Consider the following 18,509-nt stretch of genomic DNA (forward strand, 5'->3'; position numbering starts at 1 on the left):
CTCCTAAGACTGAGACTGAGCCAATGCTCAATGTCCAGTCCTCACCTTATTTGTCCTTGACAACAGTACCTGACATAGTTGATCGCGTTCATCCTAGAAACATTTCTTCACTTGCTCCCAAGACTTGTCCATTTTCTTCCAGCTTCCCAGTCCCTTCTTCCCAGTCTCCTTTGCTGGTGCCTTCTCCTCTTTTTACTCAAGTCAGAGAGGCCTGGGGTTCAGAGCTTTGCCCCTTTTTCTTTCCTATCTGTACTTACTCTGTTGATACACTCCTCTATTTCTCTTTTTTTTTTTTTGAAAATATTTTATTTATTTATTTGAGAGAAGAGACAGAGAGCAGGGAGGAAGAATGAGAGGGAGAAGCAACTCCCCACTGAGCAGAGAGCCCAACGTGGGGCTCAATCTCAGGACCCCAGGATCACGGCCTGAGCAGAGGCAGGCATTTAACCGACTGAGCCACCCAGGTGCCCCTCTCCTCCATTTTCACGATTTTAAATATTACTTACATATTGGCAAATTCCACATTTATATCTCTACATGAGACTTCTCCCCCAGACTCTAGACTCAGATCTCCTATTGCCCGCTGACATCTCTGTAAGTCTAACAGTCTCAAATTCAAGCTTCTTAAATGTACTCTTCTACCTACCTGAAATCTTTCCATCAGAAGCCCACCTCATGCTAGTTAATAGCAACTTCATTCTTTTAGCCACTTTGGCCAAAAACCTTAGGGCTCCCCTGATTCTTCTTGCCCTCTCAAATCCCATGTCCAATCCATCAAGAAATTTCATTATCTCTAATGTCAAAATGTATCTAAAATCTGACTACTTATCCCAATTTACTCTGCCACTCCACTGTCTAAAGCATTACCATCTTTTGGTTGGATTAGTGCAACAATTTCCTAACTGGTCTCCATGTATCTAGACTTGCCCCACTATAAGAACATCACGCCTGCCAGACAGAATTACTCTTCTAAGACAAGTCAGATCATCTCATTCATCTACTCAAAACTTTCCAACGGCCCCCATTTCACTTAAAGAAATCACAGTCCTTACAACATGCCCTGCATGATCTGCACAATCCTTCCTCCATGTCCTTACTTCCTGCTACTCTGAGCCTCACTCATTCTGTACACTTACACTGTATATTCCTCCTTGGTCCACAAACAGCCCAGGCATGTTCCCACCTTGGGTCTTTCACGCTGATCTCTCTGCCTGAAAATCTCTTTACTAAGATACTGATATGGCTCATACTCTCACTTCCTTCATGTTTCTATTCAACTGTCACCTTCTCAGCTAGACCATTCCTGAACCTGTTTGAAAAGTCCAACTTTTTCAGGTACCTGGGTGGCTCAGTTCATTAAGTGTCTGACTCTTGATCTCAGCTCAGGTCATGATCTCAAGGTTGTGAGGTCGAGCCCTGGGTTGGGCTCTGAGCTGGGCATGGAACCTGCTTAAGATTTTCTCCCTCCCTTTGCCCCTACCCACCCCCTCTTTAAAAAAAAAAAAAGTGCAACCTCTTCTCACCCTGATATTCCCTATCCCTTTTTCCTAATGTATTTGTCTTCTTGTAACTTCCCACTATCTAACACATTTCATACGTATTTTACTTATTTACTTGTTTTTGTCTATTTTGTTCATTGCTAGATTCTAATGCCAGATAGAACAGTGCCTGGATCACAGCAGACATTCAACTGATGTTTGCTGAATGAGTGGAAAAAACGCACAATGTTTATAACCGTATATGTGAATAGTGGGTGCACAGATTCTGTTGTATCATTTTAAACATTTTTATTATAGTTAAATATTTCATAACATAAAAATTTTAAAAAGAAATTTGAAAGACATAAGCGTTTATCAATCACACTTATGCAACGTTAGTTAATATTCCAGAATATTTTTTGCTAAATACCCATTAAGGCTTTGAAAGTCCCTGACACTCAGCATGGCTTTTAAGTACCTTGTCTTTCTTTTTAGAAAATAGACAAAAATGATCTATTTTCAGATGTTAATATAGAATTCTATATTAATATAGAAAATTCTATATTAATTCTATATTAATATATTGTTATAGAAATTAATATTAATTCTATATTAGTATTCTATATTAATTCTATATTAATATTCTACATTAATATTAATATAGAAAAATGTGGCTGCTAAATATAATTTTCAGGTAAATAAAAATTATATATATTTAAACCTGATTTGAACAAATGGACTATATTATAGAAGTTTCTGTGAAAAGACTCTCCACTTAAAAGTTGTCCCCACTTGGGCGCCTGGGTGGCTCAGTGGGTTAAGCCTCTGCCTTCGGCTCAGGTCATGATCTCAGGGTCCTGGGATCGAGTCCCACATCAGGCTCTCTGCTCTGCAGGGAGCACGCTTCCTCCTCTCTCTCTCCCTGCCTGCCTCTCTGCCTACTTGTGATCTCTGTCAAATAAATAAATAAAGTCTTAAAAAAAAAGCTGTCCCCACTTGCACTGTTGATGTCATTTACATTAAACCTGCCCTCTGAACTTGTGCATTGAACTTGCCTTAAAATTAGAGTATTACAGTGAATCTTACCAGAGCCAGTAATTTCTACTGTAAGAAAAGTTATAAAGCAATCTGTGAGGCAGACATCTGAGGGCAAAGCCTTGTCTGTCTCCCTCCCCTCCTCCTGTCCAAATGTAAGGAATCCACTCCAATATCTGGCAGAAGAACTCTACTAAAAATGGCAGGAACTAATGTGCTAGCATCTGTATATTGTGTAATACTGCTTAAGCAGAAGAAAGACTGGGGCAATGGAAAAATGCTCTGACTGGTTTCTAGATCTCCTATTTTCCCAACACTTCCATCTCAACATTTACCCTAAATTAACTAAAATTATCCCAGAGTCACTGATTTTGGTGAATAACTGATAGGACTTATTTACAGAGACTTATACATTCCTTTTTTTTTTTTTTAAAGATTTTATTTATTTGTCAGAGAAAGAGAGAGAACAAGCCCACAAGGGAGCACAAGCAGGTGGAGCAGTGGGCAGAGGGAGAAGCAGGCTCCCTGCTGAACAAGGAGCACAAGTGGATGAGGGTCCAGGGCTCTATCCCAGGACCCTGAGATCAGGACCTGAGAGAAGGCAGATGCTTAACCATTGGAGCCACCCAGGCTCCCCAACCTAATAAGGTCTTTAGGAGCATATACAAATGAAAAGAACTGTCAACACACACCAGGAAGAATCAACTGAGGAAGGGGACAGAAGGAACAAAAGCTTCCTTAGAGAGGAGGGTTATCGGATTCCTAAAGCAAACATGCTCTTTAAGGATCCTGAACCTCACCTAGGCATCCTGAGATGAATATGTCACAACAGCAGAATACTGCAAATGGTATTATTAACTAGTCATTTACTAAATAGAGGCATAATTTAAAACTTTCCTACAAATCAGAAAAGGGAGAGTAATTTTTATTTTAAAGATTTTATTTATTTATTTGACAGAGAGACAGAGAGAGCATAAGCAGGCGGAGCAGCAGTTAGAGAGAGAGGGAGAAGCAGGCTCCCTGTTGATCCCACCTGGGATCATGGCCTGAGCTAAAGGCACATGCTTAACTGAGCCACCCAGGTGCCCCAATGGAGAGCAATTTAAGATTCTCATCTGTATATTTTAGTTTTGCTCACGGTAATCTAAAATTTGAACAGTATGTCTTAAAAGTAGAAACCGGTATTTTTTACTGCTTCACACTTTAGAACATACTTTCATGAGCATCAGCTGATTGTGGGATATGATGATCCTATAAACTAGAAATGACAGCTATTACTTTACAGAGGAAGAAACTAAGACTGAGAGAGACTAAGGACTGGGGCTCGCCCAGTGTCATACAGCTAGAGAGAGGAGACCTGAAAAAGACCCTCTTCCTTCAATACATGTCCTATCCACTATACACAAAGGCCACTTATATGTTCAAAAAATTAATGAATAACATCCCCTTTACTAAGCAAAGGTACATTTTTCTATTTTATGGAAAGAGAAAATAGTCACTAATCTATAGGCCTTTCCTTTAAAGTATAGCTACCATGGCAGTATGATTAGTTTAGCTACTTCTATTTTGAATGTTGGGACATTATTTCTCTGCTAGTTTTATTTAGCTACCTATAGATTTACATTAATAATCTGTTGTGATTTTTTTTAAATGTTTAGTGTGAAATTATAAAAACACAGAATACATATGCTATATACAAGTACAGGGTAACTAATAGGACATTAATGTATCATTTTGATATTATTTGTCCATAAATAGGTAAAAACAGACCCCCTTTAAATATCTTTATAGTCTTCAGTGTTAGAATTATATACCCAATACCAGCAGAATGTCTGACTCACAGTAGGAACTCAACAAATGTTTGCTGAATTGTACTCTCATGAGATTCTATGAAGGACATAGACTAGCCTGCAAATATTTAGAAATGTCTTCTTTTAGTCTCAGAATCTCAAGGGATTTATCAGATTCTACGATTGAGAAAAGAACATATGAAAAGTATCAACTTTGTAAAGTGTCCATTATCATATAAAAGATTTTAAAGATTTCTACAATAAACCAATTTTATCCTGTATACACTCCAGTCTAGCAAACTATAATCTAGAAATAATTACTTATCGGCATATTTGACAAACACCTCCAGAATATAGGTTCATTAGGGCAAGGAATTTGTTATGTTTACCACTGTATTTCTAGGGCCTAAGTACAATATCCAACGCATAGTACTCAATTAATATTTGCTCAATTATTCAATTAATGAATACACAGAGAGATGAATATTACACCATAAGCAGAAACTTTAACTGTTATTTTAAAAGTATATGTTTTTTTTGTACTCAGTAAGTTACTAAAAATTAGTAGAAATACATTCCCCAGACCCAATAAGGGCAGAATCTATCACACACAAAACAGCAATATACTGAAAGAGAAGCATATTTGGATGGGGGAAGGTTAGTTCAGTTTTGGATATGTTGAGCTCAAGCAGTCTATGAGAGCATCACGTGGAAATACATCACGAGCATGTTTGGATCTGGAGTCTAGAAGAGAGGTCAGGTTTGCCATGTATTTTGAGGAATCACCAGCATAAAGGGGAGAGTAAAGCATAAAGAGAGAAGAGTACCTAGTATTGAACTGTGAGGAACTCCTGGGTAGAAGAGGAAGAGGCTGCAAAAGACAGTGACAAAGAAAAGGAAAGCCAGGGGAGTGTGGTGTCTCATCAGCCAAGGAGAGAGGCAATATCTGCTCAACATTACTAGGTAGTCAAATAAGAAAAGACTACAGAGTATCTAAAACTGAGGTCAATGGTGACCTTGACAAGAAGGCTTACAGTCAGTCAGTCGGAGTGCAAGCCAAATTGGAGTAGATTAAGGAGTGGCATGTGGGTAAGTAAAGAGAGTGTGCAGACAAATACCGAGAACAACAGCACAAGAGCTGGAAAGGAATATGGAATTCTGAATAGATTCTGTTTATCTATTGGTCCATCCATCCATCTGTCCATCCGTCCAACCATCCATCCATTCATCCATCCATCTTTAAAATTTTAAAACAGGAGAGAGTAGGCATGCTTAAATGATGACAAAAGACCAAGAGGAAGAGGAAGAGGAGAGAAGTCGTTGGAGCTGGAGTTACATAATCTTTCTGTATACACTGGAAACCAAGGAAGAGACTCCTTAAGCTACAGTTTAAACCGAAAACCAACAAGGTAGAATAGGGATGGACAAAAAAGAAACTCATTCCGAGAAAGACGGTATTTCGATATGAGGGAGTCAGGGTGGCACGTGAAACCAAAAAGGAATGCTAACTATTCAAAACAGAAATAGTTTGGGGGCAATATTTTTAAGGTGGAAAGAGTCTAAGCAGGGAAACTTGCTGAACAGTTGCTGGGTAGAATTAGGGGAGCAAAGAACTACTAGATCCTGTTGTAGGAGTCTCAGAGAGGGGTAGTTCTTACCCCGGCCCTGAGAGTTAAACCTGAAGCCTAGTGTGACAGTCTGTCTTCTATGTGAAGAGGAGAATGAGCTGGTGGTCTGAGGGGAAGAGATGAAAGTGGAAAGCTTAAGGACACAGACACTAACACATAACTATATTAAATGCGGCTAGATTGTATTCAGTGAATAATAAAATCTTAAGTTATTTCTCTACCTCAGATTGAATCCCAGTATTTCATTTTTTTATAAAGATTTTATTTATTTATTTGACAGAAAGAGATCACAAGTAGGCAGAAAGGCAGGCAGAGAGAGAGGGGGAAGCAGGTTCCCTGCTGAGAAGAGAGCCCTATGTGGGACTCCATCCCAGGACCCTGAGATCAAGACCTGAGCCGAAGGCAGAGGCTTAACCCACTGAGCCGCCCAGGCGCCCCCCAGTACTTCATTTTTAAAAAAGATTTTATTTATGTATTTATTTGAGAGAGACCAGTGGGAGGGGCACAGAGGGAGAGAATCTCAAGCAGACTCTGTTGAGTGTGGGGCCTGACATAGGGCTTGATCTCATGACACTGAGATCATGACCTGAGACAAACCAAGAGCTGGACGCTTAACTGATTGAGCCACCCAGGTACCCCCCAACCCAATATTTCATTTTTGCACCTAAACAACTAAGTGTTCAAAACCTATGGTATCCGACAAGAACTCCCCTGCTCCCTTGCCGAGGAGCTGCTGACATGATTAACAGAACACACAAGTCTCTCTTGTGAGGAGGGACCAGGTTGATTTAGTCACATGGCATTTCTGATTAATTTGTATTTCTGTATTAGAACACAGCAACTCTGATCCACACTTGATTTTTGTTTATTTTTGCTGTGTCCCAGGGCCAAAGTCTGTCAAACGATCAGCCACACCCATAAATACAGGAGTCACTAAGTGATTCTTTTCAGTGGTGTCTTATCAGAACCTAGCCTAATGTCTAGTATGAAGAAGGCCTTCAACAGAATGAGCAAATGCACGGACGGTTCCATGGAGAGAGGAGAAGGCAATCACCAAATCTCTCCACACGCATGTGCTTCACATGCCAAGGAGCCTTTGGCCATCTCTTGAAGCCCACCGACCCCTTCTCAAAACAACGGTTTAAAATGCACAGTGCCACAGAAGAAACTGTAATCCCATTGGAATAGAGACACAAGAAACTAATCACTGAAATATAGTGAAATCAAAATAGAAAAAGAAACAGTGACTTTATCACAAATGTGGTTCTGTGACATGTGCTGGGCTTGTCAAGTCACAGACATCTCTGTAGAAGAATATGGCTGGACTAGTTTACTGGCAACACCACCACCTGACAACATGTGCAGAGTTTCTGTTCTCAGTTTCTCAGAGGAACCATCTAAACTCCTGTGTAGGAAGCCATGTTCTCAGAATGAAGAGGCAGAAAGAGGCCATGGGAGCTCCATGACTCACTGTGTCATTTTTCACTTCAACCACTAGTTCCTTTGTTGTGTCCTCACCTTCAGGCCATTGTCCCTGAATGCAGGCTTTCTTGTTAACACTCTCAGTCTTCCTTGAAGATAAGGAAAGCATGGTGGCCTAGGTCAATCAGGTAGACTGCAGCTCGGAGGGGGCTCCCTGTTTCTCATACAGACTTGCAACCATATCCCCTGTGCTCCTACTTTGAGAGACACCTGGTGCCCTCAATTCCTGACCCTGTCTGGGAGCCAGAAAGGGAAATTAGCTTGCTTTGGGGATTCTCATGTTACTAGCTTAGGATTCAACTATGACCAGAAATGCTATTTGAGTTACAACTAGATTTCCTGTTGTCCATCTTCCAAAATTTGGTTGCTATTTTCTTTCTTCTCTTTTGAGAACGTGTCTATTTTACTCCCTTACTTTTGCATAGGGGATTTGGTGAGGAAGCCATGGTAAACATATTTAACCTATCACATCTTACGGAAGTTGCCACGAAAAGTTTTACAAAGGAGAAAAAGTTTTAAAAATCAGACTCTGAAGTCAATTCCTCAAAAATTCATCCATTTTATAACTACGATTTTTCTACCAGAGATAATCAGTATAATTATAACCACAACTTCATGAAGGCAGATACCACTTCGACCTTCTTCACCATTGCATTATCTAGTACCAAGCATAGAAGAGGTGGTCAAAAATATTTACTGAATAAGTGAACTGAATGACTACGGATACGATAAAAAACTGGGATCTTTAGTTCTATAATTTCAGCACTTACGGAATTCACGTAGGACTGCTTTGGCAATACTGTAAAAAGCAAACAACCAGAAAGAGACACACCTGAGGTGGGACTTAAGAATGATGTGTGTGACACCACAAAGTCCTTCACTATGAAAACTGCACTGTAATTCTGTATTCTATACCAATAATTTCTTAGATTAAAAAAAAGCTGGCACTCAAATTTACCTCATTTTGCATAACCAGTAGTATAAAAATGTATTTTTCATTACAACTCTTAAGTAAACAGTATCTAAATTAGAAATAGCAGATGTACATTTTAAAATGTCATTAAATGCATATGTAATAGTAAGCATGTACTAATTAATACTGAAAATGCAAAGTCCTCAATTTAAAACCTGCACATTACCTATTACATTTTAGTTCATATGAGCAAAACCAGCAAGGTTATTAAAGAAGTTGTTCTAGTAGATCCTTGTCATTTTTGTTAAGTGAATTCAAAGGGACATCAGGACATGTCCTACTTTGTAAATACAATGTAAACTCTATGTCCTTTGTTTTGTAATTCTCTATTGGTTACCAACTAAGGCATAATTCTCCTCAAGGGCCCAAAGGCTTATTTACATTTTTCAGTTATATTTTATAGGGAAAGTTAAATGCATAGTTTTGTTTTAAACTAGGGAATTCTGATAGAACCATCAAAGGTTTACTGCAATTCAAACAAGATGGTAATTTTAAGCTAAAAATCTTTACAGTCATTTATGTCAAGATGTTCCTCTAGGCAAACCTGCACAAAAATCCATAATCCATATGGTACTCTCCTGATAAATGCTTACTCTGTACTCATTTTTTAATCATTTACATTCTGTTGTTACTAACTTCAAATTAAAATATAATACTCACTTCTTCAGCCACAAACTCCTTACTCAGACCAAAATCTGTCAGCACCACGTGGCCATTAGAATCAAGTAGAATGTTCTCAAGCTTAATGTCACGGTATATAATTCCCAACTGTGAAAACAAACAAACACGCATCTTCAAATAACAATTTCCAAAAAATGAATTAGGAAAATCTTTATCTACCGTAAAAACAAACCAGAAAAATGATTCTCCTTCAGGATGCTATAATGGCTTAGTCACTGGCTAGGGCCATGTGAATTTGTCCATCTCAGGGTTCATCTGCTGGGCTCCCTGCACCTCTCCTACCACCTCTTCCTTCTCAGTGTAATGAAGATCCATTCCTGGTGAACCAGCTTCTGTGGAGTCTCTCTATTGACCGCTGTCTACTCCGTTCTTCCTGTTCTATCTTCTTAATCCTCATTGGAGATGATTTTCTTCAGATAGTTTTAGCCAATTCATGTCTATCACTTCCTAATGGATTCAGAGACCTTTCTGACTAACCAGATCCCATACTGCTCCTGTCTTTGTTTTTATTCCTTTGCTTACCTAGATGTACACTGTACTTACCTAAAAAAGCCCGAGATTTTCTAGGTATTTTCTGCTTGTCTCGATATAACCACACACACTAGCTGTTTTCATTTTTCATGCATTTGTCTAGTATGCATATCTGTCTAGTATCTAGTATCTAGTACAGTGTCAAATAGATAAATAAAGACTTGCTGAATAATAGGCTCCTAAACACAAAGGCTGAAGATCATAGGTTAATTTTAGCTGATCAGTAGTTCCAAATAAGTGAAATAAGTCAATTGGATAAAATTTATATATCCTTCCATCTTATTCTGTGTGTAAGTTTTAGAGTAAAAACACTCCAGCTATTTCTTCAGCTAAATAAATCTATACAAGTCATACAAGAAGTTCTTGATAGATGTGCATTGCAAATTTCATGTTATGTCAGCCCGAATTAAATGTTTTTAAACTTAGACACACTGCTTTCTATAACACTAAACACATGAAAAAGCAGATTCATAATAACTTCTTAAAATCAAAACAACAAATTACACAAGGAAAAATGCAAGGCAATTTTCCTCCCAGAACTTCAGTGTTCTACAGGAAAGAAAGGGTGATATCTACAATTTATTGAACATTTGACTTGCAGCCTCATAAACATCTAACAATTAGTGTGACTTTTTTTTTTAAAAGAAACTTTGGAAGTAATTTTAGAAATAACTCATTTACTATCTGTTTTGCCTCATCACTTCCAAGTGTCCTCCATTTTTGTCTCTTCCCGAGAAACTCACTGTTAGCAGCTGTAACAAGGTTAGTATCACTGGCTTCATATCTCTTATGTTGTATCTCTTTGTATTTATCTTTTTAGGGTAGTAAGAATAAGAGAAACTTAGCTGAGGTCTGATTTGCTATATTACTTTCACTCCATATCAATTACACGTATATCTAATATTCATCATGTTCTCTACTTCTGTGGTTCTGATTACCCTGTTTTAATAATAACAGATGTTCCTGGATTTTCCTTCAATAAACAGAATTAGTGGAATTAAAGTTTTCACACAAAAAATGAGTTTACCAGCTTACCCATCAGAACTTTATATTTGTTTTGTTTTTACTCTGGTATTTATGGGGATTTCCACCACCATTTTTATATAACTAAAACTTACATCTAATACCCCTAAGCATAAAACTCAAAGATATTTTTGGCCCATTCCTGGGCCCAATTTGGTTCGTGTATGAAGATGTTCTAACTACTTTATATTCCACAGAGTTACTCACAGGCAAAAGCTGGCCACCACATGACAACTCCACCCAAAGGAATGTGTGTCTGTCCCCTCACAGCAGGAAGGTGTCAGCTCCCCTCCTGCTCCTCTAAGCACTGCCATCCCACACCCCCATGCCCACCGGGGCCTTTTCTCCCTGCTCCCTTTTGCATTGTTCATCAACTCCTCTTCATTCCTACTCTGACTCCCAGCCCCTGCCTGCCTAGTCTGGCTCTGCTCTGGGCTAGATATCACCTGTTTCTGACCCCTTCCTTCTATGCTTGTATCTTGCCATCTTTTCTTATAGTCCATTGCCTCCATCTTGCAATTCCAGTCTCCCTGCCCCTTTTCTTCCCTTTTCTTTGCCTTTTCCCTTCGTCTCTCTTCACCCTTGTCTATACTCCATAATCACCACTCTAATCTCTGTTCATCTCAAATCCAGTGCAGGATCTGAATTCATGACAATGGACAGTGGCTCTACGATGTACTTGTCTCATTCTAATGTAGTGACTCAAGTCACGCTGGTCTCGTGGTCTCACATACTTGATGAAAATTATTCGAGTGCTTTCTGAGGAAATACACACACACACACACACACACACACACACACACACACTTAGTCTACACAGGGACTGCTTCTGTAATAATGCTTCCTCATTAAATTCAAGAAACTTCGTTGAAAATTTCTTGGATCCTGATTAATAGTAGGTGAAATAATATACACTTTCTAAAGTTCAAACTGATTTTAATAGAGCTTAAACAGCATCATAGACATGAAATCCACTTAAAGTTTTTAGCAACTGAGTTCATGCTCCAGAGAGGCACTGGAGAGGGAGAGGGAACAAGGGAGGGCCTCAGGGACATAGGCAAAGACAAACCAGAGTGGGAGAGTGGGGTAGCTGGGTGGCATGGCAGGTACTTCTTTCAAATAACTCATATTCTCCAAGCTAATCAGGAACTATACCCTGCAGACACATAGGCAGAGTCTGCAATGGAGTAAGTCACAATTAAGGAAATATATATTATGACTTGTGGTTTCATTTTAAAGGTTATCTTAAGAATGAAAAGCTTTTATTCTAATGATACTTGGTAATGAACATTAGGATTTTTCATGAACAAAACTAAAGAACTGAGCAGGTTCTACCTTTTTAATCTGTATCACAGGAACTACAAAAAAAAAAGATTTGTAAAAAGGGAACTACAGAATTGAGAAAATTAGCAATAATGTGGAAGCATACTTTCACAATCTCCATGAAGATAGTGATGTTTTAAAACATTAGCTCTTTTAGCTCCAGCACTACCTCAATTAACAGATTTTTTTAAAAAAATGAACTCCCAAAGATTGAGCTTCTTACCTTGTGGAGATGTTCGAGGGCAAGCACGATCTCTCCAACATAGATCCGTACCTCGTGCTCTGTGAAACGCTCTCTTTGAGAAAGATGAGTAAAAAGTTCTCCACCATTTATATAATCTAAAAATGAAATATATTTTTTTCTTTCTTTGACTCATATTCATAAACTTAAGGTAGTTTTTCCTTTTAATCATTTTGGATTAACCGGAGAGCACTGATTTTAATATATTATTTTTGCACAATTCTTTGTGTATAGTATACAGTTTTCTCTGGAACATATTACTAAATTTACATAGTAATACAGTTGCATAAGATAATGACTATCCTACACTACAATCAAATGGATTTGCATAGATTATTGCCATTAAATCTATTACATGATCTCTGCATATATTTAAATACATTTTCCCAAATGCGGTGCTTCAGAAAACTCTGCCGTCATCGTATAATACTTAGCTTGCTGTGGAGTACCAAAACAGCCACTGCAATAACTAAGATAAAAAATGAATAGAACAAACCAAAACACAAAGAAAATCCCAGCCTTTCCTTTGTAATTGTTGCCAGTCACTATTTCTAAGCAGGCTCCCCATTTTCTAGAATTTTCTATGCACCCTTTCAAAAATGTGTACTAGGTAGCAAGTACCCTTATCGATCCATGTAGCCCTAAAGGAAAAGTGGCACAATGTGACTGAGTCAAACATCTGAAACTGAAATATTCCAATTTTCCTCTCAATTTGCCCTATTTATCTCAAGGGGCATAATGAGAGACAAAACAGGCTACAGTGAAGAGCACCTAGGTGGCTCAGTATGTTGGGCATCAGACTCTTGGTTTTGGCTCAGGTCATGATCTTGGGGTTGTGGGATCAAGCCCCAGATCGGGCTCCATGCTCAGTGGGTTATCTGCTCTCTCCCTCTCTGTCTGCTCCTCCCCCCCACTTTCATACTCTCTCTCAAATAAATAATCTTAAAAAAAAAAAAAAACTAAGGCTACAGTGAGAAATACATAACGGAGCTGAATAATAATAAAAGCAATAACATAATAGGGTTCATAATTAGCTCTAACAAGATAGTTATTGATAAACTGATAGTTTCATTAGAAACTAACCACTGAGACCTTAGCACACAGTGTAGACCCTGAAAACAGTCACAGATGTAGTTTAAAGCTTTTCTCCTAAAAACCTGAAAAGCATGTATCCCAAGAATATTCATTTGTCAAGTTCAGCAGTTTGAAAAAAGAACAAAGCAAAATCTTCATAAACTTGCAAATTTGTTTCATCTTGTCTGTTTAACTTTAAATTCCCCAAAGCAGATGCAACAGAATGAAAGAACTCTAATAGCTGGTTGCTTTGCAATGTATTTTACGAAGCGTATGCCAGTAAAAAGCATTGCCCTCTCTAAGGCTTCTGTATTTTGCTAAGAGGTTTTAATTATATCTTAACACAAAGCTAATTATTAAAAAGGTGTAAAGGAACACAGCATTCCTGCCAACTAACAATGAATTTTTTCTACCTTTAAGTAGTTATTTGCTTAAATCTCATGCTGATGTTTATGCATAAATGGTTTCCACAGTTAGTCATGACACAGAAATAGACACCCACAGGTCAGCTGAGCAACTGACAAACTCCTACCCATCCTAGTATGCCCTATACAAGTTTCTCATCTTCAATAACCACTCCAGCAGAGTTGGTCACTTCCTTTTTTGTTAGCCACTGTACTTACTAAAGACTTCTACCGCTGCAATTATCTTGCTGTATTGAAAATGTTTATTTGCACAGTTGCTTTCTCTGCTACACTCTGAGCTTTTTAAAGTCTGAATCAATGTATTCACCTCTACAAACACAGTAGCCGCATACAGTAAGCACTCAATAGATAATTAATTAAACACAAATTCTTTACAGTGGAACAAATATTAAATAGACTTGAAAAAAATCACCCTGAAACTCAAAGGCAAATGTGTTGTAAAAAGAATCCCATGTACTCTTCTCTTTAGGGCACCTGGATATAGTCCACAGGACCTGGCCTTGGTAACTAACAGACCTGGATTAGACAATGGTTTCACTGTGTCCTGCCTTGAGCAAATGAAGCCTTTCAGCTGCAGCTGTTTGTCCAGACAATGGGAATAATAACTACTGTGGCTTGTTGTTGCTTGGAACATAGACAGTGGCTTATTTTCCATTTACTGGGAAGACAGAAAAAGGAACTACAAATCTAAGAAAACAAACCTAAAACAACATCAAGTAACCAACTTCCTACTTTTGGAATAGACCTTCACCAAAGGTGAAGACCTGACTTGCATAAAATAAACATGTTTTATTTGTAGGTATGTGGCTGCATAGTTCACAAGGTCAACAGCAAACTCTATCCAGCAGTTAGGTATTCACAGCTGTAAAGTAGATAGAGAAGCTGAAGGCAGCTTCTATAATGGCAGGAGCTGTGGTACACCTGACGTGCCCTTATGGGACTGTTACTCTAGATCAGTGGCTGGGATATGAGGTCAGTGGCAATTTCTATAATGTAAGCATTTGGTACTCTCAGTCATTATAACTTTAGTTCTGTTCATTGTGTAGTAGTGTCTCATTATGGTTTTAATTTGCATTTTCCTGATCAATAATGATATTTAGTATCTTTCCATGGCTTATTGGACATTTTTATAGCTTCTTTAGTGAAGTGTCTATTAAAGTTTTTTTGCCTCTTTTGATTTTTTCTTATGTGAAATATGATTCACATACCATGAAATTCACCCATCTGAAGCATAAAAATCAATGGTTTCTAGTATATTCAGAGTTATGCAATTATCACATTGAATTTTAAAACATTTTACCACTCCATCCTCCCAGAAATCTTAATTTATCTGTTTTTTTCTTTAGTTCCTTGAGCTTTTGTTATCATATTTAAGAAACCATTGCCATAACCAAGGTCACAAAGATTGACCCGTCTTCCTCTAAGAAAGTTATAGTTTTAGCTCTTTTCTTCTCTGATCCATTTTGAATCAATTCTGTAAATGAGATGAGGTATGGGTCCAATCGGAAACAAGCCCATATGAAATTGGCTATCCAATTGTCCCAGTACGATTAATTAAAAAGCCTATTCCTTCCTCACTGGCATCCTTGTTGAAAGATCAATTGACTGTAAATGGACTGTGAGGGTTTATTTCTGGACATTCAGTTCCATTCTACTTATTTATATGTCCATCTTTATTCCAGTGCCACACTTTGATTATTGTAGCTTTGTAGTGTATTTTAAAATTGGCAAGTGCTGAGTCTTACCAAACTCAATTCTTCTTTATCAAAATTGTTATATAGCTATTCTAAGGTTCTTTGACCTCCCTATGAATTTTAGGATCACTTTGTCAATTTCTACAAAGAAATAAGCTAGGATTTGAGAGAGGTTGTGTTGAATCTGTGGATCAGTTTGGGGAGTACTGCCATCTTAAGAATAGTATTCCTTTCAACCCATAAACACGAGACCTTTTTATTTATTTAGGTCTCTTTCACTTCCTTCAACAACATTTTGTAGTTTTCAGAGTGTCAGGTTTGCACTTATTTAATGTTAAATTTATTCCCAAGTGTTTATATTGTAATGTAAATAGAACTGTTTTCTAAACTTCATTTTCAGATTTTCAGTGATGTACAGAATTTGTATGTTGGTCATACAAATGACCTCAGCTGCCTTCTGCAACTGTGCGGAACTTGTTCATTTGTTTGAATAGCTTTTTAGTGGATTCCTTGGGATTTTCTATTTACAAGATCATGTCATCTATAAACACAGATTTTATCCTTCTCTTTTAGTGTGAAGATCTTTTATGTTCTTTTCTTGCCTACAGTGTTGAATAAAGGGGTGAAAGTGGATATTCTTGCCTACGTTTCTGATTTTAGGGAGAAAGAAAAGCTCTTGATTTCTAGGCTCCTGATTTTCAGGAAGTTCACTACTCTTTCTTTTTTGAGTGTTTTTATCATGAAAGAGTGTTTAATTTTGTTAAATGCTTTTTCTATGATTACCAAGATGATAATATGGCTTTTGTCCCTTATTCGTGACTGATTTCACTTGCCCTTGCATTCCTGGGATAAATCTCAGTTGGCCACGGTATACAATCTCTTTTTAATTTGTTGCCAGATTCAGTCTGAGAGTATTTTGTTGAGGATTTTTGTATTTTTATTCATAAGAGATATTGGTCTATAGTTTTTTTTGTTTTATTTTGATATTTTTGTCTGGTTTGGGCATTGAGATAATACCAGCCTCATAAAATTAGTTGGGAAGTGTTTCTTCCTCTTCTATGTTTTGGACATTTGTGAAGACTTGTATTAATTCCTCTTTTTTTTAATTTTAATTTTTTTCCAGTGTTCCAAAATTCATTGTTTATGCACTTAATTCCTCTTTAAATGTTTGGTAGCATTCATTACGGAAACCATCTGGGTCTGGACTTTTTCAATGTGGTTAGTTTATTACTACTGCTGCTCCTCCTCCACCTGCAATCTCCTTAGTTGTTTAAGGTCTATTCCGATGTTGTATTTCCTCCAGTAGATTAGTTTGTACCTTTCTAGGAATTTATTTAATCTAAGTTACCCAATTTTTGGCATACATTTGTCCATGGTTTTCTCTTATGACCTTTTTAAATTCTGTCATCAGTATTAATGTCCCTTCTTGTATTCCTAATTTTACTAATTTGAGTCTTCTTCCATTTTCCTTGGTCAGTCTAACTAAAGGTGTGTCAATTTTGTTTATCTTTTCAATGAATTATCTTTTGGTTTCATTCATTTTATTATTTGCACATTCTCTATTTGATTAATTTCTGGTCCAATCTTTATTATTCTCCTTGTATCTGCTTGCTTTGGGGTTAGTTGGCTCTTCTTTTTCCACTGCCTTAAAGTGGAAGATGAAGTTAATGATTTGAGCTCTTCAAAATTGTTTTCTTCTTAAAAAGAAATAGTTTTTTCTTTTTAAATTTAGATGATTCAGCTATACATTTCCCACTGAGCACTGCTTTAGCTGCATGTCATAAGACTCTCTCATGTTGAAGTATTTCCTGATTTCTCTTTGACACATTGGTTATATAAGAGTATGTCATTAAATTTCACAGTTGTGGTTATCCCAAATTGCTTTCTGTTACTGATTTCGAATTTTATCACATCGTGGTCAGAGAACAAGAGAACATACTTTGTATGATTTTTAATCTTTTTAACTTATTGAGGTTTTTTTTTTTTTTAACAGCCTAGCATATGGTCTATCCTAAAGAATGTTCCTTGTGTATTTGAGAAAAATATGTATTCAGCTGTGTTGTTTGGAGAGAGTTCTACAGATATCTGTTATATCTAGGTGGTTTATCTTCTATTTCCTTGCTTCTCTTTTGCCTAGTTAGTCTTATACATTATTGAAAATGAAGTATTATTGTTGACTTGTCTATTTCTCCCTTTATTTCTGTCAATTTTCCTTCATGGATATTGGATCTATGTTGTTAAGTGCATATTTGTTTATAATTATTATGTCTTTCTGATGAATTGGTCCTTTTATCATTATGAAGTGTCCTCTTTTAATCTCTAGTAACATCTTTTTGTTGTTGTTTTTAAGTCTATTTGTCTGATATTAGTAAGCCACTCCTGCTTTCTTGTGGTTGCTGTTTGTGTGATTTATCTTTTTCCATCTTTCTTCTTTAACCTATTTGTGTCTTTGAATCTACATTGTATCTCCTATAAACAGCATAACGCTGAATCCTTTTCCCCCATCTGACAAACTCTACCTTTTGATTATAGGGTCTAATCTATTTATATTTAATGTTATTATTGGTATAGTTGGATTTCTGCCTGCTGTTTTACTTTTTTGTTTCCTATATATTTTATATAGTTTTTTTCTCTATTCCCCCTTTACTACTTTCTGTTTCACTAAGTGAATATTCTCTAGTGTGATATTTTAATTCCTTCAATGAATTTCACTTCTTTTTTTCTTTTTTTCTTTTTTTTTTAGTTATTAGTGGTTGGTCTATGGCTTACTATATGCACATTAACATAAAAAACAGCTTAAAGGGCTCCTGGGTGGCTCAGTGGGTTAGAGCCTCTGCCTTCAGCTCCAGTCATGATCCCAGGGTCCTGGGATCGAACCCCACATTGGGGGGGGGGGGGTCTCTGCTCAGCAGGGAGCCTGCTTTCCCTCTCTCTCTACCTGCCTCTCTGCCTACTTGTGATCTCTGTCTGTCAAATAAAGAAATAAATTAAAAAAAAAACTTAAAAAAAAGCTTCAGATTTATATCAATTTAATTTCAGTGATATATATACATCTTACTCCCATACAGCTCATTCTCTCTCCTTTTTACGCTATTTTGTTATACACAGTACAACTACGTGTTTCAAAACCA

General features: G+C 37.3%; 1 protein-coding gene across 5 annotated transcripts in view; it reads right to left on the reverse strand.

Moving 5' to 3' along the window:
* RPS6KA5 (ribosomal protein S6 kinase A5) overlaps positions 1-18,509 on the reverse strand; it is a 186,403-nt gene that overhangs the window by 66,613 nt on the left and 101,281 nt on the right. For 4 of the 5 annotated variants that reach the window (XM_032878629.1, XM_032878630.1, XM_032878632.1 and 1 more), the window contains exons 4-5: positions 12,168-12,283; positions 9,047-9,154 (exon numbers count right to left, since the gene is read on the reverse strand). The exons of the other annotated variant lie outside the window; for it this stretch is intronic. In XM_032878629.1, the coding sequence (XP_032734520.1) occupies positions 9,047-9,154; positions 12,168-12,283 (224 nt within the window). The remainder of the gene's footprint in view (positions 1-9,046; positions 9,155-12,167; positions 12,284-18,509) is intronic. 5 annotated transcript variants of the gene reach the window in all.

The sequence above is a fragment of the Lontra canadensis genome, unplaced genomic scaffold (assembly GCF_010015895.1).
Source record: "Lontra canadensis isolate GAN:19392208 unplaced genomic scaffold, GSC_riverotter_1.0 scaffold64, whole genome shotgun sequence".
Lineage (NCBI taxonomy): Eukaryota > Metazoa > Chordata > Mammalia > Carnivora > Mustelidae > Lontra > Lontra canadensis.